Source organism: Dasypus novemcinctus, chromosome 8 (assembly GCF_030445035.2).
Source record: "Dasypus novemcinctus isolate mDasNov1 chromosome 8, mDasNov1.1.hap2, whole genome shotgun sequence".
NCBI classification, from domain to species: domain Eukaryota; kingdom Metazoa; phylum Chordata; class Mammalia; order Cingulata; family Dasypodidae; genus Dasypus; species Dasypus novemcinctus.
In genome coordinates this window covers 106,893,999-106,917,983 of record NC_080680.1, presented here as the reverse complement: position 1 = coordinate 106,917,983, position 23,985 = coordinate 106,893,999, and the positions used below count along the sequence as shown (strand labels likewise).

Below are 23,985 nucleotides of genomic sequence, written 5' to 3'. Positions count from 1 at the left end.
AAACGCTAGAGAAAATCACTTTTTTTAAAGATTTTTATTTTTTATTTATTTCTCTCCCCTTCCCCTCCACCCCCCCCCCCAGTTGTCTGCTCTCTGTGTCCATTCTCTTGTGTGTTCTTCTGTGTCCGCTTATATTCTTGTCAGCGGCACCAAGAATCTGTGTCTCTTTTTGTTGTGTTGTCTTGCTGCGTCAGCAATCCATGTGTGTAGTGCCACTCCTGGGCAGGCTGGACTTTCTTCTGCATGGGGCAGCTCTCCTTACAGGGTACACTCCTTGTGCGCGGGGCTCCCCTACATGGGAGACACCCCTGCGTGGCACGGCACTCCTTGCATACAGCAGCACTGTACCTGGGCCTGCTCACCACACAGGTCAGGAGGCCCTGGGTTTGAACCCTGGACCTCCCATGTGGTAGGCAGACGCTCTATCCATTGAGCCAAGTCCGCTTCCCATAGAGAAAATCACTTCTAATCATTTCTTTGAATGCTCCCAGAAATTTTCTATATATAAGCATATATATGTGTGTGTATATATATATCTTTCATATGCTTGAGTATATATTTGCATCTATAGTATGTATATATGAATGACTGCATATATATATGTATACATATATATACATATGTACATGCAAGAGACCATACTATCCATATTTTTCTGCAACTTGCTTCTTTCACTTGACAGTAGATTTTGGATATACTATAAGAGCTACATAAAAGTTGACCATAAGAAAAAAATCATAATTTAACCTGTCTCTTAATGAAGGACATTTAGTTTTTGTTTCCAGTATTTTCCTACTATAATGTGGCAGGGGAAGACAGAAAAATGCACACATACATCTTTGCATACTTTTGTGAATATACTGATCACTAAAATTGTAGCCATGAAATTACTAAGTCAAAAGATAGGTCCTTTGGTCAGGAATCACTATTTTATAGACAAAATGAAAATAAATTTAGCGTGGAGAAGTGATTTGCTCAAAGTTACAATGTCTTCTAGACTCTACATAAAAAGCCAGAAGACATAAACTTTGGTCTTAGATTCCAAAGCTGTTGCTCTTTCCACTATTCTATTTCTACTTAAAAAAAAAAAAAAAAAGATGTCTCCAGACATATTTATTTATTCATTTCACTTAACTAGCAAAGAGGTACTCAGAAAACTCATCAAACACAACACTGGACAGTTTTACTTACCCGCCTAACCTCCACCTCGAATACCAAGATGGAGTCCATTGATTGAACCCATCCTATTACCCCTTCTGAGCCAGCAGCACAGGCTGGAGGGATGATAAGCAACCGCTTCCCTCCTTTTCTCATGCCCAGCATTCCATCTTCCCAGCCCTTTATGAATCACACAAGGGGAGACATTTATGAGATACAAACCTCCTCACTAGACAAAGTGAAGTACAGTATCATCAGGTTTCACTCACCCACACTTTCAGGTTCAGACAATGCCTCCAGAGGTCAAGTTCAACTATCCCCACATTGGTTATAAAAATATCTAGAATAATGCTTCTAAACCCACTGGTAAAAGCTGGCATATCTGGGGTTAGATAAAATATACTTATCTTAGATGATAAGAGAAAATGAGGGGACTAAGAGAATACTAATAAAAGAGAAATAAAAACTATCATTTATTAAGCACATTTTTCCGGGTACTGGGATAAGTGCTTTAAATACATTATCTTGTTTAATGCACAAAATAACCTTACACAGTTGGAAACATTACCTTCATTTTACAGATGAGAAAAGTTAGGTTTGGGAGAGTTCATGTAATTTAGTAAGTTGTTAAGCCAAGACTCAATCCTACATCTGACTAGTTCAAGGATGTTGCCCTAATCATCTACAGGAAAAAGTCTCCAAAGGGTTCTGGGGAAAAATGTCATAAACAAAACAATGGATAAAACTTTTTTGCCACACAGATGAATGAGTACTTCACAACGCATCCATGTGTCCTGAAACAATGATAATCCATATGTGTAAAATACTCTATTTTATAAAATACCTGTAGAGTTGGTACAACTTGAGCCTAGGTCCTCAGACTCCAACCCCAGTACTCCTTCTTTTAGGCCACAGTGGCCTCCCATAATGATTGGTAAGCACCAATTCAAAGCACCCCGAACAGATGAGGATCAACCCATCACGACACACTTCTAAAAGAAGCAGTTCTACTTCTCTACTTATTAGGCTATAGGAAGGATTGAATAATGTCCTCAGAGTCAAAGGATGAAAAAGAAAGGGTAGGGACTAAAGAAAATAAATATATTCATCTTTAATATACTATTTCATAGGTAAAAATCTTCCAAATGCAGATAAAGTACATCTTTCCCCTTCTACTTTTCAACCAAACCTCTCCAGGCTCTCAGAAGATAAACAAGGTTAGGAATTTCACAAAATTTAATCTATATTAAGCCAACTTCAATTGCTTAAAATACATAAGAAAACAGTTAAAGCCTTCACCTTGATGACTTTTCCTGATCCTAATTTCAGGCGAAGCAACTTGTCTTTGTTATCAGTGGAGTCAAAAATCTACAATTTGATCAAAGAAAATGAGGTCAACCAGTTTCAAAAATAATAATAATCATTATGATATTCAAATAACTACATATCTGCACAGTACTTCTAGAATATGGGATGTCAAATATACTGGGAAAAATAGCTCTTAATGGCCCTGAAAAGATGGGACCACATCATGGCTAAAGGGTAATACTAACTGAGACAATGATTTTCCAGATTTAGAAAAAATAAATACATTTTCAGCACCATGTATTTAAAGGCATTTTTTTTTTTTGTCTTTATATAAAGTATTTTCAAACAAAATAACTCATTTGCTACTGACACCAATTCTGTCAAGTAAGCAGGGTAAGGACAATTAACCACCATTCAAAGATGGGGGAAAAAAGATTAAGAACATAAATGACTTGACCAGGATGAAGTTTGGATAAAACTGGGACTTGAATCCACATTTGATTGACTTACCATCTAAAACTCTTTCTATTATACCATACTGCCTTTGAGCGCTTAATAACATTAAAACAAAAAAAGCTCAACATATTTACAGTATCCACTAAAAGACAACCATTAAGTGTGAGAAGAGGCTAAAAAGACTTTATCCCATAAGAAAATACTCAAGTTCACAAATGGTATAGGGAGACTAGATACACACATGAATAATTAACAAAAATAACACATGGGAAATTGGTCTAAGTAGAAGAGACAAAGGCACTGAACAGATTTTATAAATTAGCATTTCATGAATATGCCCCAAAAGCAATATAGTGACTAAAGCAGTGCTCCAAGATTTCCACTTGACAACAGTAGCAATTCATGGCGATAATACCTTTTGTTTGAATAGCCCCCACACTACATAAAATAACAAAATAATTTGTGGCTACATTTTCTTACCTGGCCCAACACATAATTCTGGAAGAGCCACCCAGTATATGCCACTTCCAAAGAATCTCCAATTTCTACAGCAGGGCCCTCTGCTACAAAGAGGTCCTGTGACAGCACTGTATCCAGTGAAGAGGCACTGTTGCACTTGGCAATGCACACCTGAAAGATACCCAACAGCATAAACTTAGTTTAGGCTCAATAAGTACTCACTAAATAATTACTAATGTTCTTTCCCAAATAGCTGCATCCACTAACAAAACAAAGTACATGTTAAGAGATAAGCCACTCCAAGGTCAGTAACCTTGTTAGGACTCAAGGGCCTAAGAGTATGGTTTTAGAGCCAGGCTGTCTGGGTATATGCCTGGATATGGCTGCTTACTAAACTCTGTGACCTTGGCCAAATAAACAACTTAACCTCTATGTTTGTAAAATAAGGATTAAAAACTGCGCATATCTCATAGGATGGTTTTGAAGATTGAGGTAACACAAATAGAGCATTTGGCACAATATATGGCAAATAACAGTAAGTACTCAAATGTTAGCTTATCATTCCTATTATGACTTAATGCTTCAGTGTTTGGGAACCTCTGAAAGAAGAAGGAGCTTCCAAAAATACTTTCAAAAGGCACTTCTGAAGAGAGTTTACAAAAACCATATTGCATTCCCAGAACTCACACTACCACCACCTAAGGTATAGTTATATTATCTTAGCGTAAATTTGAGACAAAGGAGCCAGGCACATCTTTGTGAATAACTACTCTCTAGTCAATGTCTCACTATAGTATATGTTAAAAATTTACTTCACGTTTTCTTTAGAAAGAGCTTCATTATTGCAATCAAATAAATGCACTAAAACAATGAGACACCATTTTTTACAACTGAAAAAGATCATTCTCAATGCTGTCAAAGTTAGAGACAACTGATATAAGTGTGAAATAGTGCAATCTTTCTGAAAAGCATTATGCCAAAGTATATTCAGAACCTAAAAATATTTGGACCCTTTGACCCAATAACTCCCTTCTAGAAAGCTAGTCTAAGGGGGAAAAAATCAGGAAAAAAAAAAAAAAGACAATTATATACAAAGACGTTCACTACAGTGTCATTTATTTCAGAAGACTGAGAACAATTTTAAAGCATAAAAATAAGGGAATGGTTAAGTAAACTGATAATCCATATTCTGCAGCCTTCAAAAATGTTTCCAATTTTTCATAAAGTGGGGAAAGATGTGTTATACATTATAAATAAGACACAGAACTTTTAAAGGAATATATCTATTTATGTATATTTATAGAAAAAAGGAAACATATCAACATGTTAGTAATGGTTACTGTGGGCAGTGACATTATGAAGGATTTTTTAAATTGCTCTAGATTTTCTACAGTGAGCATACAGTAACTTAATTTTTTATTTTAAAGTAATTTCAAACTTTGGGAAAGTTGCAAGAATAACAGTAGAACAATACAGATAACTTGGCAGTAACTTTTAAAAAACCTTTTAAAACATTTTTACAAGATAGTTTTATTATTTATGCCTTAAGATATTTTACATAGTAGAAAAATATTTTAATCAAGTGAGTTTATAATTAGGCTTTTTTCTCTTAAAAAGTCTTATTTCCAAGCAATTTCAATAAGTATCCCTATTATTTCCCTTAAATTCAAGACTCAAGTGGCAAATTTAGTGAGATTTTTATGCTTGCTTCTAACAAGCAGGTAATAGGTTTTCCATATAATCTCCTAAAATTAACAGAAATCCAGACAAGTGTTCTGACTTTTCACAGGAAGAGTAAGATGGTATTACCTGTTTATTGAACTCCACAGCAGACTTTTCTGACTCAAACATGATGGACCAGTTTTGTCTCTGGTCATCATAAAATATGCTATAGTTGTTGGGTCGAACCTGGGGAAAGGAGAAATGTTAGGACAACTGAACAACAAGTTGTGAATGGATAAATCTGCCTGCCTAGCCTCATAGAGAAGGGCCTTGGACTGAAGTGGACCAAAGAGAGATATCAAGGCACTCTTCTCTTCCCTCCACCCTCTACCAACTACCCCTCAGTCCACATTCCCTAGAGACTTTTCTGAGAGGCTCCATTAGATACCAAGGACTGAAACTGTGGATCTAATTCCTTCCAGGGATGCTAAGATTAATCTCCCCTGAAAACCTATCCCAGAGGAGCTATGATTCCAAAAGGGGAAATTCTTACCATGAGTTCAAAGTTCAGATGAATCCTGGCAACAGTAACAGGCTGTTGCTTACTGATATAAAGAAGAATCTTATACTGGACTCAAGCATAGATAAGGCAAAAAAAAAAAAAAAAGCACATAAGTTAAAAAGGAAATACAAAATCAGCACTAAAATGTCATGAGTTGTGCTTCATACAAGTATGAAACCCAAAACTCAGTTAATCCCTTAAAGCCTAGATTTAAGGGAGTCTCATTACCCATTTTAATATCTCTTCTCATTTTGGCCTCACTCCTTTACTGTAAGTGGCAATGTCTATTTTGTTGGTCTTTTCATTGATAAAAGGTATGCTTAAAAGATAGTGACTGGTTGGTTAAAAAAACAATACAAAATAGGGAAGTGGCTGTGGCTCAAGCAATTGAGTTCCTGTTTACCAGATGGAGGACCTGGGTTCAATCCCTGGGGGCTCTTGGTAAAAAAAAAAGAAAAGAAAGAAAAAAGACATCCCAGACCTTCACGGTGAGGCACAGGCTCCTGCACTGGCACAGAGGTAAGCACAGGCCCCCAGGCAGCGAAGCAACGCACCAAGAAAGACAATGATGCAACCAAATAGTTTAAAAAAAAGTTTTTAAATTGAGGAAAAACATAAAAAGTACACAAATCTTAAATTTACAAGTCAATGAATTTTTACATAAATTTACACCTTTGTGGCCACCACCCACATAAAAAAAATAGAATGTTTCTAATACCCCAGAAAAGTTCCTCATGTACCTTCTTAGTCAATGATCCCCAACCTGAAGTAGCTACTATTCTGACTTCTATCACTGTTTAGTTTTGCTATTCCTAAATTTTATATAAATGGGGTATTTTGTGTGTTGCTTCTTTCATGCAACATAATGATTATGAGATTCATCCATGTTGTTTCATGTAAGAGTAGTTTGTTCTTTATTGCTTTGTAGTATTATTTTGTATGAATATCTCATAATCTATTGAATTATTCTCCAGTTCATGGACATTTAAGTTGTTTCCACTAGAAGCTATATTTCCTTCAACCTGAGGATCTTTCTCTAATATTTCTTTAGTGTAGAGTCTGTAGGCCATAGATGCTCTCAGCATTTTTTGTCTAAAAGTTTATTTTGCCTTTATTTCCAAAGGATACTTTCATTGTGTACAAACTTCTAGATCAAGTTTTTTCCCCCAGCACATTAAAAATATAAATCTACAGACTTCAGATTCCCATTACATATATAATAGTCCATTTTTGACTGTGTCCCATAGGAAACCTATGCTTGTTTGCTTTGCATTCTTTCTTCTCTCTGCTTCAGTTTGGATATTTTCTGTAAAACTGCCTTCGAGGCCACTAATTTTATCTTCTACTGTGTCCAGACTGCTGGTTTTTTTTGTTTTTTTTTTTTTAAAGATTTATTTATTTATTTAATTTCCCCCCCTCCCCTGGTTGTCTGTTCTTGGTGTCTATTTGCTGCGTCTTGTTTCTTTGTCCACTTCTGTTGTCGTCAGCGGCACGGGAAGTGTGGGCGGCGCCGTTCCTGGGCAGGCTGCTCTTTTTTTTCACGCTGGGCGGCTCTCTTCACGGGCGCACTCCTTGCGCGTGGGGCTCCCCTACGCGGGGGACACCCTTGCATGGCACGGCACTCCTTGCGCGCATCAGCACTGCGCATGGCCAGCTCCACACGGGTCAAGGAGGCCCGGGGTTTGAACCGTGGACCTCCCATATGGTAGACGGACGCCCTAACCACTGGGCCAAAGTCCGTTTCCCCAGACTGCTGTTAAACCCATCCAGTGAGTTAATTTTAGATACAGTACTTTTGAAATCTAGAATGTCATTTGATTATTTTTATGGATTCCAATTTTTAAAATTCTCTATATTTTCATCCCTTTAATCCTTTAGATTTTAAAATACCTAAAAATACAGATAGTATTTTTAGTTGTTTAAATGCCTTATATATTAATTTAAATATTTATATTATTTGTGGGTCTGCTTCTCTTTTGATTATCGGTTACATTTTTCACCTCTTCGCAAGTGAAGTAATTTTTTATTATAGACCAACTTTGTACATAAAAATAACTGTGGGGACTCACATGCAATCTTCCAACAGAAAGGATTTTCCTTTAACTGTGTTAGAGTATATGATAGAGCTGGGGTCAGGGGAGCTGATCGTCTCAATCCAATTATGGATTGAATGGTCAGGAAAGGATTGTGGAATTACTTTGAGTCAATCCAAAAGGAAGCAAGCAAAGAGAAAGAAACCAAACACAAAGTACTACATATTCCTTGACTCATCTATTCAAAATGTAAATACAAATAAATTTATAGAGACAAAAATAGATTAGCAGTTATGTATGGTAAGTGAAGTAAAGAGGAATTGAGAGGTGACTATTAAGGGGTAGGGTTTTTTTCTTTTTGGAGTAATGAAAATGCTTTAAAATTGATTGTAGTGATGAATGCATAACTCTGTGATTATACCAAAAGCCAATGACTGTACACTTTAGATGGACTGTATGGTTTATGAATACATTTCAATAAAATTGATTAAAAAAAAAAAGGTCAGTCCACCACTGGGTTGTCCCTGTTATCAAGCATTATTTTTCACAGGTTTTTGTTTCAGAGCCTGAAAGGTCTCTGACTCCTTAGTCCCCTCAAAGTTCTTCCAAGACATTTTGAGCCAAGTTCATTATCTTTCTCCCTATGAAGTTCAAAATCCAGCCAACATATTGAAAGGAAGACTAGTTGTAGGCTTGTTGCAGGCCCTCTTCCTATAGTAGAATTTTATCTCTTGTACACCACCAGCCTGAAGAAGTTTCCCTTTGCCTTTCGGGCCCAGTTCATGGACTTCCATACAGTTCCAGAGCTTTGATCCATTCTGACTTGATTTTTGTACGTGGTATGGTGTGTTTGCTCTTTTTAATACAAATGAGTATTGTCCATTATATTAGCTACCCTGGACCGGTCATCTTATCTCTCTGCCTCTGAGAAACATGGACAACATGATATCTGTAATGTTTCAAACAGTGAAATTATTTTTAAAATGTTCAAAACCTTCTGGAACAATTTTAAAGCTAGATACAAGTTACATAAGGAAAATCAGTTTCAAGGCTTTTTGCCACCTCTTCCTTTTGATCCACACCAGTATGACAGTATGTGCTCAAACTGTCCATCTTATTATCAAACTTTCCAAGGATAAACACTGATCATTAAATGCAGATATAAAGACATAATTCTCTAAGTAGTACAAAAGTATTGCTCATTAATTACCCAACAGAAGAATATACTTGGTAAATGATTTATTCTAGAACTCTCCAAATTCTTAAACTAGATCCATATCATAAAGGACAAATCTAAAGATTCTTAATGGCTGTATTTATTTTAATGCATAATAGTAAGCAAAAAGTGATCATTTAGTATAGACTAATATAACAAATTCATATTAAATACAATCAATTTTAACCCTCTGATACACAAGAGACCCTGGGCAAGCCCAGCTGATAAGAGCCAGCTCATTGGGATGGTCTGGGACACCTGAATATACATAAGACATAAGACATGGGGGCACTCTCACCTCCTTGGCTGTGTGGTTCCCCAGGACTGCAGCACCAAATTTGCCCTGCTTCACATACTGACCATTTGTGCTGTAGAAGCAAGAAAAGCAACAGGTATTTAACATATTCTTAAACTTTGCAGTTTGCTCTCTTTTCTGCCTTATAGAACTGGGGAAACTAGTCGTTCAACCTCTAAAAAGGGACTGAGGTATGCAGTTTATAATTTAAAGTTCTTACACAACTTCTTTACTTGTTAAATATTTATATTTAATGCTCGTTAAAATATTCTGAGCATTATCTCAGTGGAGTGGCTTTCTCTGAGCACAAATAAAGGCAGCTGTTGAAAGTACAAGCAGTTTCTAAAGAATTGATGTTTAATAACTCTTCAAGTTTTATGTGCAGAAATCTCCAATTCAAACATTAAAAAGCATTTCTGAAACTGTCTATCCAGGCTAAGTAACCATTTTACAATGAAAGTGTTCCTTCTCAGCTACTTACTAGCGATATGCATGAACTGCTGTTGCAACCAGTACAGAGGAAGTACCTGTTGTGGATGGGGCTGTTCTCAGTGTTGACTGATTTCCTAAAGATGAAGAAGAAAACAAAGTTGCCATTCATTTCTTGCTTGACTTGATTTTTTTAAATTTATTTATTTTTGTACCAAGTCTTAAAAGCAGCTTTATTGTGATATATTCACATACCAATCTATACAAAGTGTCCACAGTGATTTTTAGTATAGTCAGAGTTGTGCATTCATCACCACAACCAAGTTTAGAACATTTTCTCACTCCAAGAAGAAAAGCCCGATACCTCTTAGCAGTTGCCTCTCAATCCCTCTACTATTCCCCAGCCTTACCTAACAACTAATCTAATACCATCTCTATAAATTTAGTTATCCTTACATTTTATAGTAATGAAATAATAGAATATGTAGTACTTTATGTCTTGTTTCTTTCACTTAGCCTAATGCTTTCTTAAATTGTTGCAATTTTTAAATAATTAGTGGGGTTGTACGTTTATAGTAAATTCATGTGAAAAATACAATGATCCCATGTGTCCCTCTATTGACACTTTGCATTAGGACTTTTATTCATTAAACCAGCTTCAAAATCCCTTCTTTATACCATAGAGTTAGAAGTACAGTGCTTTCATCACTATCACTCTCATCTGATCCACAAACTACCCTTATAACTCAGTCTGGAGGTGAGGGAACTGAGGCTCTAGGTACCCTTACATAAAGATAGCAGTATGCCCAGGAATAGAAGCCATGTCTCTGACTTCCAAACCAAATGCTCCAAAACAAAAGAATTTTTGGGCTGGATATGAAGCATTGTCTAGAAAATGAGGTTATAGTCCACCTACTTTTTTTTTTCTCCTCCAATTATTTTGACAGTTATATCAAAGTTATTTCTCCTCTCCTTATTTCTAGGGTAGGAAATTTATGGTCTGATATTAAATTCACGCCCACTGCTTAGCTTCACAAAGTGCTACAGGATAACATTTTTGTTTTAAAATAGTACACAGATTAAATTACATACTTAAACACACTGAGTGTGCTGATGGGAAGAGTGAGATAACACTGGCATAGCTACAAAGAACTTATTTTCAAAAGCCCTCTTGTTCCTGAAATTTTTTTAATTGTCAGCATTTCTTTCTGATTATATAGTACATGTAAACTGTAGAAATTTTAGAAAAATAGAGAAAAGCATAAAGAAGAAAATTAAAATGACCTTTAAACCCAACAACCAAAAATAAAAACTAATAATCAATTGATATATTTATTCCAAGTCCTTTCTCTATACATGTAAACTTTTAAAAAACATATAAATTCAATATCTATAAATATAACTTAATATATGATTTGACAATATTGTTTTTCACTTAGAGTATAAGTATTTTCTTGCATACTTCAAAGCAGTCTCCAAAACAAAGACAAAATAGTTTTAAAACACTTTCTATTGGCTAAATAAAATGCTTTCTTATGACTGTACAAAATTTATCCAATTTCCTATTAGTTGAGATTTATTTGGGCTGTCTCCAATTTTTCTCTATTATAAATACTATAGTGAACATGCTTAAAATGCACATTTTTGTTGGTACCTCTGATTATTTTTTTAGAATAAATTCCTAAGAATACAATTACAGGGTGAAGGAGTAGAAAAACTTACAAGGATTTTGTTACTTCCTGCTCAAATACCCTTCAGAAAAACGAAACTAGTTTGAACTGCCACCAGCAGTATGAGTTACACCAGTTCTGCTTCCTTGACAATATGTGGAATTATCTATTTAAATCTTTCCCAGTGTAACGGGAAGGCAGTGAAGAAAGGGGAATGCCATCTTACAATTGTTTCATTTGCATTTATTTGATTACCGGGAGGAAGAAATAAATTTGGTATTTTTTATAGATTTGTTATTGGCTATGTATATAAAAGAATTGCCTATTCATGTCATTTGCTTATTTTCCTAGTGAAGTATTGTGTTTTCCTTGATGTTTTGTAAAAACTTACAATGTATTTTTTAATCAATCAGTACTTTCCAATTGTATGTAATAAACACAATAATTCTTTTCTCTGAATAAACAGTCTAAGAACAGAAAAATGACAAAAGAACTAAGTTTAGGGTGAAATTATCAGGACAAATCTGAACCATTGATTAAAAAAATAAGTAAATCATTGTCTCCCCAGGGTCGGCCTAGCATCCTCCTTCAGGTTGGTCCAGCTTCTTCCAGTATACTCAGCCCAATCTCTCCATGTCTAAACCCCTGAATCAGGAGGTTGAACATAGATTTGTCACAATAAAAAGGGGATTAGTTACCCACAATTAAGTGACCTTATTGGCCCAGACTTCCTCCTTCTCTGAAATCAGTATTGTACAGATTCTTGAATTTGTTACTCACAAGGACTTCTTTCAATACCTAGCTTCAAATACTTTTTTTCCAGCAATTTTTTAAGATAACTTCCTCCTTATGACTTCCTGTTATTCTTAAGGTATAATCTGTTGTGTTTATTCATTCTTGTTTCCTTCTAATTTAGTCTTCATGGTCCTGGGTAGCTTTTCTAACTTTACAGAGCTTCCCTTTTTCATTGTTTTTGTGTAATATTCAAAACTATGGTGTTTTGTTTAATATTCAAAACTGTGATTTCCTAGCTGTTTCCATTCTCCATCTCAATCTTTCTTTATCTCTGCCTTTAATGTCCCTATCCTCTTTAATTTTAATTCTACTTCCATCAGGGCTTATCTGGTAGGCTTCTGACTTAGAAAAAGGAGACCTACTGAGTGAGTTTCAAAATTTCATCCATCATCAGCCTCTGCTCTGAAACTTAACTGCCACCCTGTCCATGAACTCCTGTTGGTTACTGTGGGGTTTTCCCATTCTCAAGTATACATACCCACTGCTTCCCTCTGTTTTCTCCCATACAAATGTTGTAACTTGCAAGCCTGTAGCTAGTAGTAGTAGTTTGTCCATATCAGGTTGTATTTTGGGGGTCCATGAAGTTACCATTTCAATTGGGTTTATTGTAAATATTACTCACTGGTTTTTGGGTTTCTGTCTACTTGCTCTGTCTGTTTTAATACTAAGAATTGAAGAGATTCAAGATCTAAGCTGCCACCATTTTCCCCACAAGGACGTCTTATATAATTTTACCTTATACAGAGAAAGTTTCCTTTACTGCAACATTAATCTTTAAATGTCTACGTAAGACTGTAAAGGTAATTTTTAAGTTTAAGTGTCTTTATAGTCCTCCCTTAAAAGAATAATTAATTTATGGTTGTAGTTTTCTGATAAGAAAATTCAATTTATTTCATTGGTGGTTGCTGACATTTTTAATCTTTCTCCATACCCATTAATTTAACCACTTTAAATTGACTTAGAAGCACCTGCTGTTGAAGAGATGTGCCAGGGTAAATGTAAAAGGCATAGCCTACTGGAAGTCTGGCCAGGGTATAGCCTAGAGAACAAGCCAGCAATCTATAGCAAAGCTGCCAAAAGTGACAGGGTAAGACTGTTCAGAGCAGGGGTCTGTTGCTTTCCGTAAAGGGCCAGGCAATATATATTTTAAGCTTCATGGCCTATATGGTATCTGTCACAACTACTCCACTCTAAATGTCCTAACAACATTCTCAGTGCCAGCACTGAAACAAGCAAGTAACTGGCATTGAATAAAAATTTCAAATTCATTCAACAAATGAAACATATTTAACTGTACATCCCTTGCCCTCTATTCTGCTTAGGGATATTGATTGTTGCCAGTCTTTCACTCTTCTTCTACTATTAGGTTCTTTCACAAAGATAGCAAAAGTTGGAGGAAAGAATAAAAGCTTTAGAGTCAGATATCAGGGTTCAAATTTCGACTCTGTCACTTATAGTTACATGATCTTGTTCATGTCCTAAACTTGCCTGAACCTCTAAAATGGTAGTAACCTTACCAATTTCACAGAATTGTTATGAGAATTAAATAAACTAGGTAAAAGTATCTATCATGAAATCAGACACATGGTCAGCGTTTTAGAAATGTTAGTTCTCCATTCTCTCCTTTCATTCAACAAATATTCATTCAACAAATATGCTGGGTAAGTCATGGACATGCTCAGTGGCCATGACCCAGCCATCACCTACCCACTCCTTCTTTTCCTCCTCCTGTTTGTTTGCATGCAGGTATCCATTATGTTTCCATTTGGGACAAGCAGTCCCAGCTGCTTACAAGGGCAGAAACTCTGCACAAAGGTTCCTTGAGGGTACGGCCCCCTCCCCCTGGGGTGTATTAAAAAACCAGCAGTCTGGCAGCACAGGTGTCCCTCATCTCTGACACAAAGTAAGGCATGAAGAGCCATCCCCCACCAACCCTAACCAGAGCAGGTGGCCTCCCCAGGGGACCAGCCACAATGGGACCTCTTCCCTTGCTCTTTTGAACCCTTTGTACCGTGTTAAGTAATAAAGGAGTCACTTGCTTAAAATCTGCTGTGCCTGAGCCTGGTTTCCCACGATATGATGTGCAGCAACTTGCTCCACAAATTTGGTACAGTAGGCAGGGTGCATAGGGAAGTATGGAGTGGGTTTCTTTAATGGTTCTTTTCACTGCTCTTGTATTCCTCTTGTTTTATTCCATCTGGAATATCTTGGGCAACACAGTACTCATGGCTCTTTGGACTAAAGTGAAGGACTGCCCCCACCCTACCAGCCCTGGTAGAGGTACCAACCCATGGCTGGGGGACCTAGGGCACGCTGTCTCCACTCTGGGGGAAGGACAGCAATAAATGGGATTTTGAGAATCCCGCCTTAAATGTCAGGAAATTGGCTAATTGGTTCAACACTGAGATCAATGAAGTTCAGGTTTCCACCACCCAGTGTACACCCCCTGGCTCATGGCCTCTTACATCTGTTCTCCTTCTGGAACCAGGCACACCCACACCCAGGCCACCCAGACTGATCTTCAGGTTAGTGTCAAGCTGATCTTTATTCAGGAGATATGGGGTATGAAAGATAGGTATGGACAGAAGCCTGGACGGGATCTCCTCTTGTAGCTGTCTAGATTCCATAATGAAGGCACTTATCCTGATCCACCAGGCTGAATGGATGAGTCTTGGCCACCTAGCATTAAATTCTTAGACAGTTAGTGTCAAGGAAGGAGGAAGTGGAGGGTAGGGAAAGAGTGGCTGACAGTGTAGCCACTCCCATCCCAGAGCCATAGGCTCTGCTGACTGGATCCTTAAGGAAATCACATGAGTATATGCCACTCTGGGTGACCTCCTCCAAACTCCAATTAATCCTTGGAGAAATGAGAAAGAAGTCACAGTCACAAAACAACTGGGTATTGGCATGTGGATATTCCACCCTCACCAGAGGGATTTAGCCCCTCACCAGGTTCCCAGTTCACAGTAGGACGCTGATGATTTTCTAAGTAAGGGACCCCTTAATGGGGCAATAAGCTAGTTCTTGTCATTGCCCCTGAGTGGGATGCAACTGAGCCCCTACTTGGAGCAAGGGCTCCCACATTAGGAGGGTGGTCACCATGGAAACTGAGGAACCAGACTGGCAGTGTTAGGCACCTCCCTGTTAATCCAACAAGTTCTGAAACACACGAGATGGGTCAGAGGCTACCCTTCCTCTTGGAGCCCCACTTGCCAAGCTAGTTCTTGTGGCTACTACTGAAGGACACCATAGACCGGATCCCAAAAATGGAAAACTTTGGGAAAAAATATACACTAGAGGGAGGGCAATAGGCTCCCCACAATCCCCAGATCATGTATGATGGAAGTGGAGGAGGATCCTGAAGATCTCCTGCCTCTCCCATTGGGCCTGACTGAGGAGTCTGGCCCCCAGAAGATCTCTTTAGCTAGATTTGACTAAACTGAAAACAGCCTAGGGGTGGGGCCAAGGGCCCATCCATCCCCCAAAGACCTAAGGCTATATACCCCAATGCATGTACAATTTGTGAACAAACCCTTATGGAGCTTTTGGGTACAGCTACCCAGGTGACCATCATCCTGAGAGACACAGAGGTGAGGCGGTGATGAATAGCACTGGGGGTTTTGGGCATTCCGCAGGGGTATGGAGATGTGAGGTTACCATTACCCTGCAGATTGATCTCTTTGGTACCTGGATGCCCCTGTGGTCATGTTTCCCACCAGGGAGTGCATTGAAGGTACTGATATCCTGCACCACTGCACATCCCAGCAAGGGTTGCAGGGATACACTCCAACATCCCAGCAAATTCTGGCCCTTATTAGTTGGATGAGTGATGGACCATGCACCCCCAGTGCTCCCATCTCCTGGCTGCAGTGGCAATATCACCTCCCTAGTGGGGAAAATTATGTTTCTGAACTTATAAAGGACCTTCTATCTGCGAGTATCCTTACCTCCACCATCTCTGCCTATAAAAGCCCAGAGTGGACACTTAAAAAGGCAATTGGGGCATGGCAGCTGACTAGGGACTATCAGCACTTGAATGTAGACATGGCCTCTTTGTCACCCGCAGTCCCAGATGTTGTGAGTCTCACATTGTGTCTCCAGACATTGTGGCCCCAGTCATTATGATCTCCACTGGAATTTGGTATGTGGTTGTTGACCTAGAAAATGCCTTTTCTTCCATCTCATACTAGGAGGAGGACCAGGATCAACTGGCTTTCATGTGGCAAGGCCTACCTTTACAGTACGGCCACAGGGCTATTTAAACTCCCCTACTATCTGCCACAAAGAGGTGGAACAGGCCTTGAACAAGCTACAGGTGCCCAAAGGACCCCATTATATTGATGAAATCATGTCAGTGGACTAGAGCAATGAGTAAACTTGCTTGTGTTGCTAACTGGGCTTCAACATTCCAGTTGAGGCATAAATTCTGACAAGATACAAAGCAAAGCCCAGCAAGTCACCTTCTTAGGCAGTATGTGAATTATAGCCCAGGGTCAGATGCCTGTCCCGTAAGGGACATTATTGTCCATAAAGTCACCTACCTCCAAAAAGGAAGCCCAGCAGTAGTAGATTGAGCTACTTGAATACTGACAGCAGCAAATTGCTCATTTCAATATCCTCCTGATACTCCTATACCAGGTGACATTTAAAGCAGGTACTTTCCACAGGAAGTGGATGTGGCTCAACTGATAAGAGTATGCCCCTACAATATAGGAGGTCCAGAGTTTGAACCCAGGGCCTCCTGGCCCATGTGGTGAGCTGGCCCACATGCAGTGCTGCTGCTGCAAGGAGTGCCATGCCATGCAGAGATGCCCCTACGTAGGGGTGCCCTATGCACAAGGAGTGTGTCCCGCAAGGAAAGCCGTACCACGCGAAAAGCACTGCCCGCCCAGGAGTGGCACCACACACAAGGAGAGCTGACGCAGCAAGATGATGCAACAAATGAGACACAGGGGAAGCGGACTTGGCTCAACAGAAAAAGCATCTGCCTACCATATGGGAGGTCCACAGTTCAAACCTAGGGCCTCCTTGACCCGTGTGGAGCTGGCCCACATGCAGTGCTGATGTGCACAAGGAGTGCCCTGCCATGCAGGGCTGTCCCCCGCGTAGAGGAGCCCCACACGCAAGGAGTGCGCCCCGTAAAGGAGAGCTGCCCAGTGTGAAAGGTCAGCCTGCCACGCCTGCCCAGGAGTGGTGAGGCACACATGGAGAGCTGATGCAGCAAGATGACGCAACAAAAAGAGACACAGATTCCCGGTGCTGCCGACAAGAATAGAAGTGAACACAGAACACACAGCGAATGGACACAGAGAGTAGACAAATGGGGGGGGGGGTGAGAAGAGAAATAAATAAATAAATGAGTATAGTTGTAAAAAGCAATTAAAAAGAAAAAAGAGACACAGATTCCCCATGACACCTGAAGAGAATGCAAGTGAACACACAATGAATGGACACAAGACAGCAGACAACGGGGGGTGGGGGGGAGAAGGGTAGAGAAAATAAATAAAATAAACCTTAAAAAAAAAAAATAAAGCAGGTACTTTCCACTGGAGAACATTCCCTGCAAGAGGTAAAAGCAGCCATTTCAGCCGCCCTGCCTCTAAGACCCATAAAGCCTAAAACTCCATTCAAACTTCAGGTTTCTGCCACAAAGACCCACGTTGACTGGTCGCTCTGGCTGGAGGAATCAACAGGAATTTTTGGACCTCTGGGTTTTTGGACCAAGAAGTTCCCAGATATAACCTATCATGACTTCCCTTTTGAGAAGCAACTTCTGGTGTCCTATTGGGATTTAGTGGAAACCTTAAGTATTATCAAGAGCTCCCAGATCCTCCTGAGGCCAGAAATCTCCATCAGGTCTTGAGTCCTAGGTAATTAGAACGCTCACCCATGTAGTGCCCAACAACAAAGTATCATCAAATGGAAGTGGTACATTCTGAACTGTGCTCGCCTCGGCCACTAGGGAATGAAAAGCTTCATAAGCAGATAGTAGAAACCTCTCAGAAAGGATCCTACTGGGAACACCAGATGAGGGCCCTTCCCTCCCTGCATGGGAATCTTGGGAACCCCAACTCTGGATGCCCCACCTGATGCTCAGTGCTGATTCACTGATGGATTGGTGAAGTTGAAGCCATCCAATATCCATTGAGCAACAGCCACTGTTTCCCTGGCCTCGGGCAGACTATATACCATATCTGGCACTGAAAAAGTACTCAATGGGCTGAACTGCAAGTGGTCCTCTTAGCCCTGGAACACCTGGACCTGTTTACTGACTCATGGGTCATTGTCAATGGCTTAGGAGTTGGGTCAGGTTCATGGAGGAAACACGACTGGAGAATTAAAGATTTCCCAGTGTGGGGAAGGGATGGAAACAATTGGTGGCATGGAAAGGAGCTGTGCTGCCCACGTTGACACACCTGGCAAGGGGCCATATCACAGTGAACATCATTGAAATAACTTAGCCAAGATGAAGAATGCACCAAGCTGCTTTTCACCCCCAACAGGACCAGAGGTCTTTCTGGAAGAGAGGCAGAGGATAAGCCCTGCCTAGAGGATGAGGACAATGAACTTGCCATCAATGACATCCATGAACTAGCTGAATTTCCCATGGTTGCTTCTGCTCCTGGGTGGACCCACCAATGAAACAAATATGGAAATTCTGGCACTATGAAATTATGGGCCCAGGAACATATGGGCCTCTCTCATTAAAAGAGGCCCAGTCTGCCACTTACCAATGTGAGAGATATTAACTACAAGCCAGAGCCCCAGAAGGGTACATAGGGGCTAATCCCAGAGTGTATGCACCAGGCTGCTCATGACAAGTGGTCTATATCAGCTCTCCTGCCATCCCAAGATGTGTCCTCCACCTTCGTCATGGTATTCAGGCTAAGTGTATGGCCTGTCTTTCCAGTCCATCATATGAATGTGGTACATACATAGGAAACCTTGGAAAAGTGGCTCTGCCTCTTTTTCAGGTACGCAGGTGACATCTCTTCCAACAAAGGATCCCATTTTACTGCACAATCCACTCAACAATGGGCCCAGAATAATGGAATTAGATGGGTGGACTTAGAGAGAAAAGTTATTGCAAATAGGCTGAGAAAAGTGTCTCCCCCAGGAAGTGGTTGCAAGACCAAGCTGTTAGGATTACATACTGTTCCCCAATCCTGTTTTCCAAAGATTTGGCCTGGTGGCAACCTGGAAAGGAACACCTTCATCCAACTGAACCCAGACCATCACAGTGACAGGGAACCTGACTGCTGGATCTGCAATCTGACCCCTTACTCCCTCTCCTCTCTTCACCAGGTCTGGATTGCTACTCAAGATTTCCCTGCCTCAATTTTGCACTAACATCAGGAAGTCCTTCATTTACACCTTGTGACAAAGATAACACTACAGCAGCTGGCTGTGCACTCTTTTTTCCCACACCCAAGGACAACTTGACAGGATGCAACATCTCCAATATTATGAAACTGGCAAAGGGCTCAGTCATCTTTCTGCCACCATCCCCAAGATGACTAGTGATTCTCTAGAGATGGGCTGTGCCCCTCCAGGGTTTTTCTCCCTTTGTAGAGGAAACAAAACCTCCAACAGTTGGGTTACTCCCTGCATAGGTCATTGGACAGTGACAGGACAATACACCCTTGGGTTTCTGACTGTCCCCTTGACTATAATCATACTGCCCTAGACTTCCTCCTAGCTCAACAAGGAGGCGTATATGCTATTACTAACACCTCCTGCTATACATGGGTTAATACCTCAGCAGAGGTGGAACAGAAGTGACTAAAATCCGATGGCAAGGCCCCTGGCTATAAAATGTACAGATTCTATATGGGAACTCTTCAGCTGCCTCCCAGAGGACTGGCGGATTGGGGAGTCATGAATGCAATCATTACTCCAGACAGGCCTGCTTGGAGAAATGGTGTGCATAGGAATCATCAAAGCCCCCCCAATGTGCTCAGCCACTGGTGTTCCTAAACTTTTATTGTCAACGTTGTTGAGAGCCCCGGGCTGGGAGACCTGACCCATCTCTGCATTTGTGTCTGAGGTGGGAGGTGGGCTTATGATGTGGAAGCTAATGAGGAGGAAGAGGCCTGATCGACAGGCCAGTGATGAACTGCTGGAGACATCACAGACATGCTTAGCAGCCATCACCCAGCCATTACCTTCCCCACCCCACCTCCTTTTCCCCTCTTCCTTGTTTGCATGCAGGGGTCTGTTACATTTCCATTTGGGATAAGCAGTCCCATCTGCTTACAAGGGCGGAAACTCTGCACAAAGGTTCCTTGAAGATAGAGCATAAAAACCCAAAATTCTGACAGCACAGGCCTCCCTCATCTTTGACACAAAGCAGAGTGTGAGGAGCCACCATCCACCAATTCTGACCTGAGCATCTGGCCTCCCCAGGAGAAAGATTTCTTTCCGTGCTCTTTTGGACCCTTTGTGCTATACAGAGGTCAATTGCTGAAAATCTTTGTTTTCCTGAGCCTGTGTTTCCACAATGTACCACAAAGAAACTAGTTCAAAAAATGTTTTCTGTGTCAGCCATGATGAAAAGTGCAGGAAATAGAGCAATGAGTGTCAGTGACTAGTTGGGAAGAATTCACTGTCAGGATACATTAATCCTATCCAAGAGAAGAAAGTGAAAAGTAGTTTTTCCTTCTCATCAAAACATTAGACAGTGGTTGAAAAGGAGAGTCCCAAGTGGTGTTTTCTTGGTCCCCCTTTTGGGGCCATTCCTCATCTTGATGGATGTAAGGGCAGATGTACAGTAAAGCCTGGGTTCCTCCCCTACCCTTGTCCTCTCCCTATGCTAGGAAGTGGGATAAGGTCATGTTTCCCTTCCAGGGAACTGCTGTGTTCAGCTTCCAGAGGGCCTAAGTAAGGTGCACAGCCCATTCATAAGAGAGTTGTCAGACTGTAGATGCCAAAGCTCATTTTTTAGGTGGCCATTAAAGTTCTCCATACTGCCAGCCACCTACCGGCAGGGATTTGGAAACCGGTTTGCACATGGGGCGAAAGAGCTTATCTGCATCTTTCCTCCCTCAGTTCCTAACTAACAAAGGGCACACTATCTAGCTATCAAGCATTTGGGATCCCAGAGTTGAGAGACACACCCACCACTCTGATTATAAGCTTAGTCAGAATGGTAAAGGATGAACAACTTGGCATGCCAGTTTTGGATGGCTGATTACTCTTACAAATAACCTGTCAGAGGACAATCCAAATGCCTTTTAACTTACCTGTTGCTGCTGTTGCCTGGCCTTTCTTTGGTTGCTTAGGGGCTGTATACTGGAAGAATTCATTTCCATGGCCAGCAGCTGCCTGATCCAGACCAAAAAGAGAGGCCAATCTGGCACTGTTAGTAGAAAAAGGAGAGTTCACAATATTTCATTTGACATATCCCAAACCTGGGATCATTATAAAATCAGCTTGTCTTCAACCTTAAACAAATACTTCCCTGACTGTAAATTTCACCATTTATTCATTACTTAAAGTGGGAGCCTAATTCAATTTAAATCAAGATTGCATTTTTATATGAATATCTGCAGCTAACCCTGCCTATCCACAGGATATCAGTCAAGGCATTTATTTTTTCAGGACCTCAGTTTCTCTACCTGTAAATTGAAGTGATAGGTCCAGATGCTTTCTATGGTCTCTTCAAACTCTAAATTCTTGCCTTTAGCAAATCTTAGCTTCTAGTCACCCCTACTGAGTACTCCTTTTCCTGCTTTTTATTGATTGATTAAACTACAAACTTTACTCCATTAAACATGGTCCCTTCTATCATTTAACCCAACAGGCAAGACCATTCTTGTACATGCCTTTCAATGACTCTTTTGCCCCCCTACTCCACTGAAACTACTTTTGCTAAAGTCACCAACGTCTTTGTTACTAAACCCAGTTTACCAGTCCTTCTCTTGTTGGACCTCCATAGCACTTTTTTTTAAAAAGACTTACTTACTTACTTATTTACTTCTCCCCCCTCCCTCCATTGTCCGCTCTCTGTGTCCCCATTCACTGTGGGTTCTTCTGTGTCTGCTTGTATTCTCATTAGGCGGCCCTGGGAACCAATCCTGGGACCTTACGGAATGGGAGAGAGATCATTCTCTTTTGCCACCTCAGCTCCCTGGTCTGCTGCATCTCTTATTATCTCTCTTCTGTGTCTCTTTTTGTTACATCATCTTGCTGTGCCAGCTCTCTGCGTGGGTCAGCACTCCTGCACAGGGCAGCACTCCTGTGTGCGCAGCACTCCGCGTGGGCCAGCACTCTGCATGGGCCTGCTTGCCACACAGGCCGGCTTGCCTTCACCAGGAGTCCCTGGGTATCGAACCCTGGACTTCTTATATGGTAGATGGGAGCCCAATTGCTTGAGCCACATCCGCTTCCCTGCATGGCACATTTTTACATATTCAACTAATCTGCTCTTTCTCAGACACACTCTTCTCTCGGCTTCTGTGGGGATATCTGCAAAGTATTCCCTGCTGAGTATGTGTATGCGGGGAGGAGGGATGGCCCATAAGACTGCAAATGCTAGTGGAATTTAGAAGAGATCAAGATTTTTACTTTTAGTGAAATCTGGGCAGATTCCCTAAGGAATAAGATTCTGGAAGAGTTGGGCAATGCTTTTAACATGTCAGTATAAATTTCATAAAGCTTAGAACCTAGTAAAAATATAACAGATTATGTACAAATAATTGATAAGAAAAGAATTCCAAAGGACAAATATTGTATGACTGTATTACTATGATTCAAATATATTGTATAACATACTGTAAAATTTTAAAAAAATTTATATATATCCATTACATTTAATTGAGAAATGTATGTTTTTATTAAAAAAAGAAAAGAAAAGAATTCCCTGCAAGCTACAGTAAACTATGGGTTTTGAGTTTATTGTTTTAATTTTACAGGTACATTCTTTTTCAAGGGAAAGGCAAAGAGCCATTGGAAAACCATGCTTCCAGAAATGCCCTAAAGGCCAGTCAATTGATTGCAAATCAACCCAAAAGCCAGATCAACTCAATTAACTTTCCCTAAATGGATTAATTCCATTTTCTAATAATATTTCAAAATTGGCTCTATACAGATTTTCATGCCTAAATTTCTTGTATATTATTATATTTCTCCACTTCCAAGTTTTTCTTAAGTGTATCCAACCTCCCTATGTTAGCAAGAACAGGCTTGACTTGAGTCTCTAAGTTTATAATACATGGAGAAAGTCATTACAGCATTAGTTATATTTTAAAAATAAATGTTAACCAGTGCATTTAGTTGCCAAGGTCCTTACCTAACCTCAGTTTTCTTATTAAAAACAAAAACACAGGCATTCATGCTATATCAATATATTTTAATAAACAGGAATACTTTTTATTGTTAAAGTGCTTCTTTTATGAACTATGGCATCAAACATGTCCTTCTATAATAATAGTAATGGCACAAGGGCAGGTCTGGTGGAGTCAGACTGTCTGCTTTCAAATTCAGTTTCTATTACTTCTTAGCTGTGTGACCTTGGGCACATTACTTACCTCCTAAACCTTAATTTCTTCATTTGTAAAATGGGTATAATAGTAAAACTACTCCATAGGGTAATAGGGAGGATTAAATACGATAATGCAGCTACAGTGCTTAGTACAGTGCCTGACACCAAGTAAGCACATGATACATGTTTTACACACACGTGCACACATCCTATTATCTCAAAAGTATATGCATAACACCCAGGAATACACATAACTGGTCTTCTAAAAATGCTTTATGATTATTATTTCTGGATTGAAATCTTATTCTACTGGACATTTCTTGGGGGCAGGAAATGTGCCCCATCTGTATTAGCTGAAGCTAAGTACTATGAACCTAGCAGGAATTCACGTATTTCTTCAGCTCAAAAGTTCAATGGTGGAAAAAGGGCTAAGATGAAAAAAAAAGTAAGCCTCCTGATT

The 23,985-nt window shown here is 40.0% G+C and overlaps 1 protein-coding gene across 5 annotated transcripts in view; it reads right to left on the bottom strand.

Moving 5' to 3' along the window:
• The window catches only part of FKBP15 (FKBP prolyl isomerase family member 15), a 70,743-nt gene that overhangs the window by 41,115 nt on the left and 5,643 nt on the right, over positions 1-23,985 (bottom strand). For 2 of the 5 annotated variants that reach the window (XM_004452313.4, XM_004452314.4), the window contains exons 2-9: positions 21,286-21,401; positions 9,631-9,715; positions 9,153-9,222; positions 5,597-5,671; positions 5,191-5,289; positions 3,403-3,552; positions 2,458-2,526; positions 1,192-1,338 (exon numbers count right to left, since the gene is read on the bottom strand). In XM_004452313.4, the coding sequence (XP_004452370.2) occupies positions 1,192-1,338; positions 2,458-2,526; positions 3,403-3,552; positions 5,191-5,289; positions 5,597-5,671; positions 9,153-9,222; positions 9,631-9,715; positions 21,286-21,401 (811 nt within the window). The remainder of the gene's footprint in view (positions 1-1,191; positions 1,339-2,457; positions 2,527-3,402; positions 3,553-5,190; positions 5,290-5,596; positions 5,672-9,152; positions 9,223-9,630; positions 9,716-21,285; positions 21,402-23,985) is intronic. The other 3 variants (XM_071217046.1, XM_071217047.1, XM_071217045.1) reach the window with 2 other exon arrangements.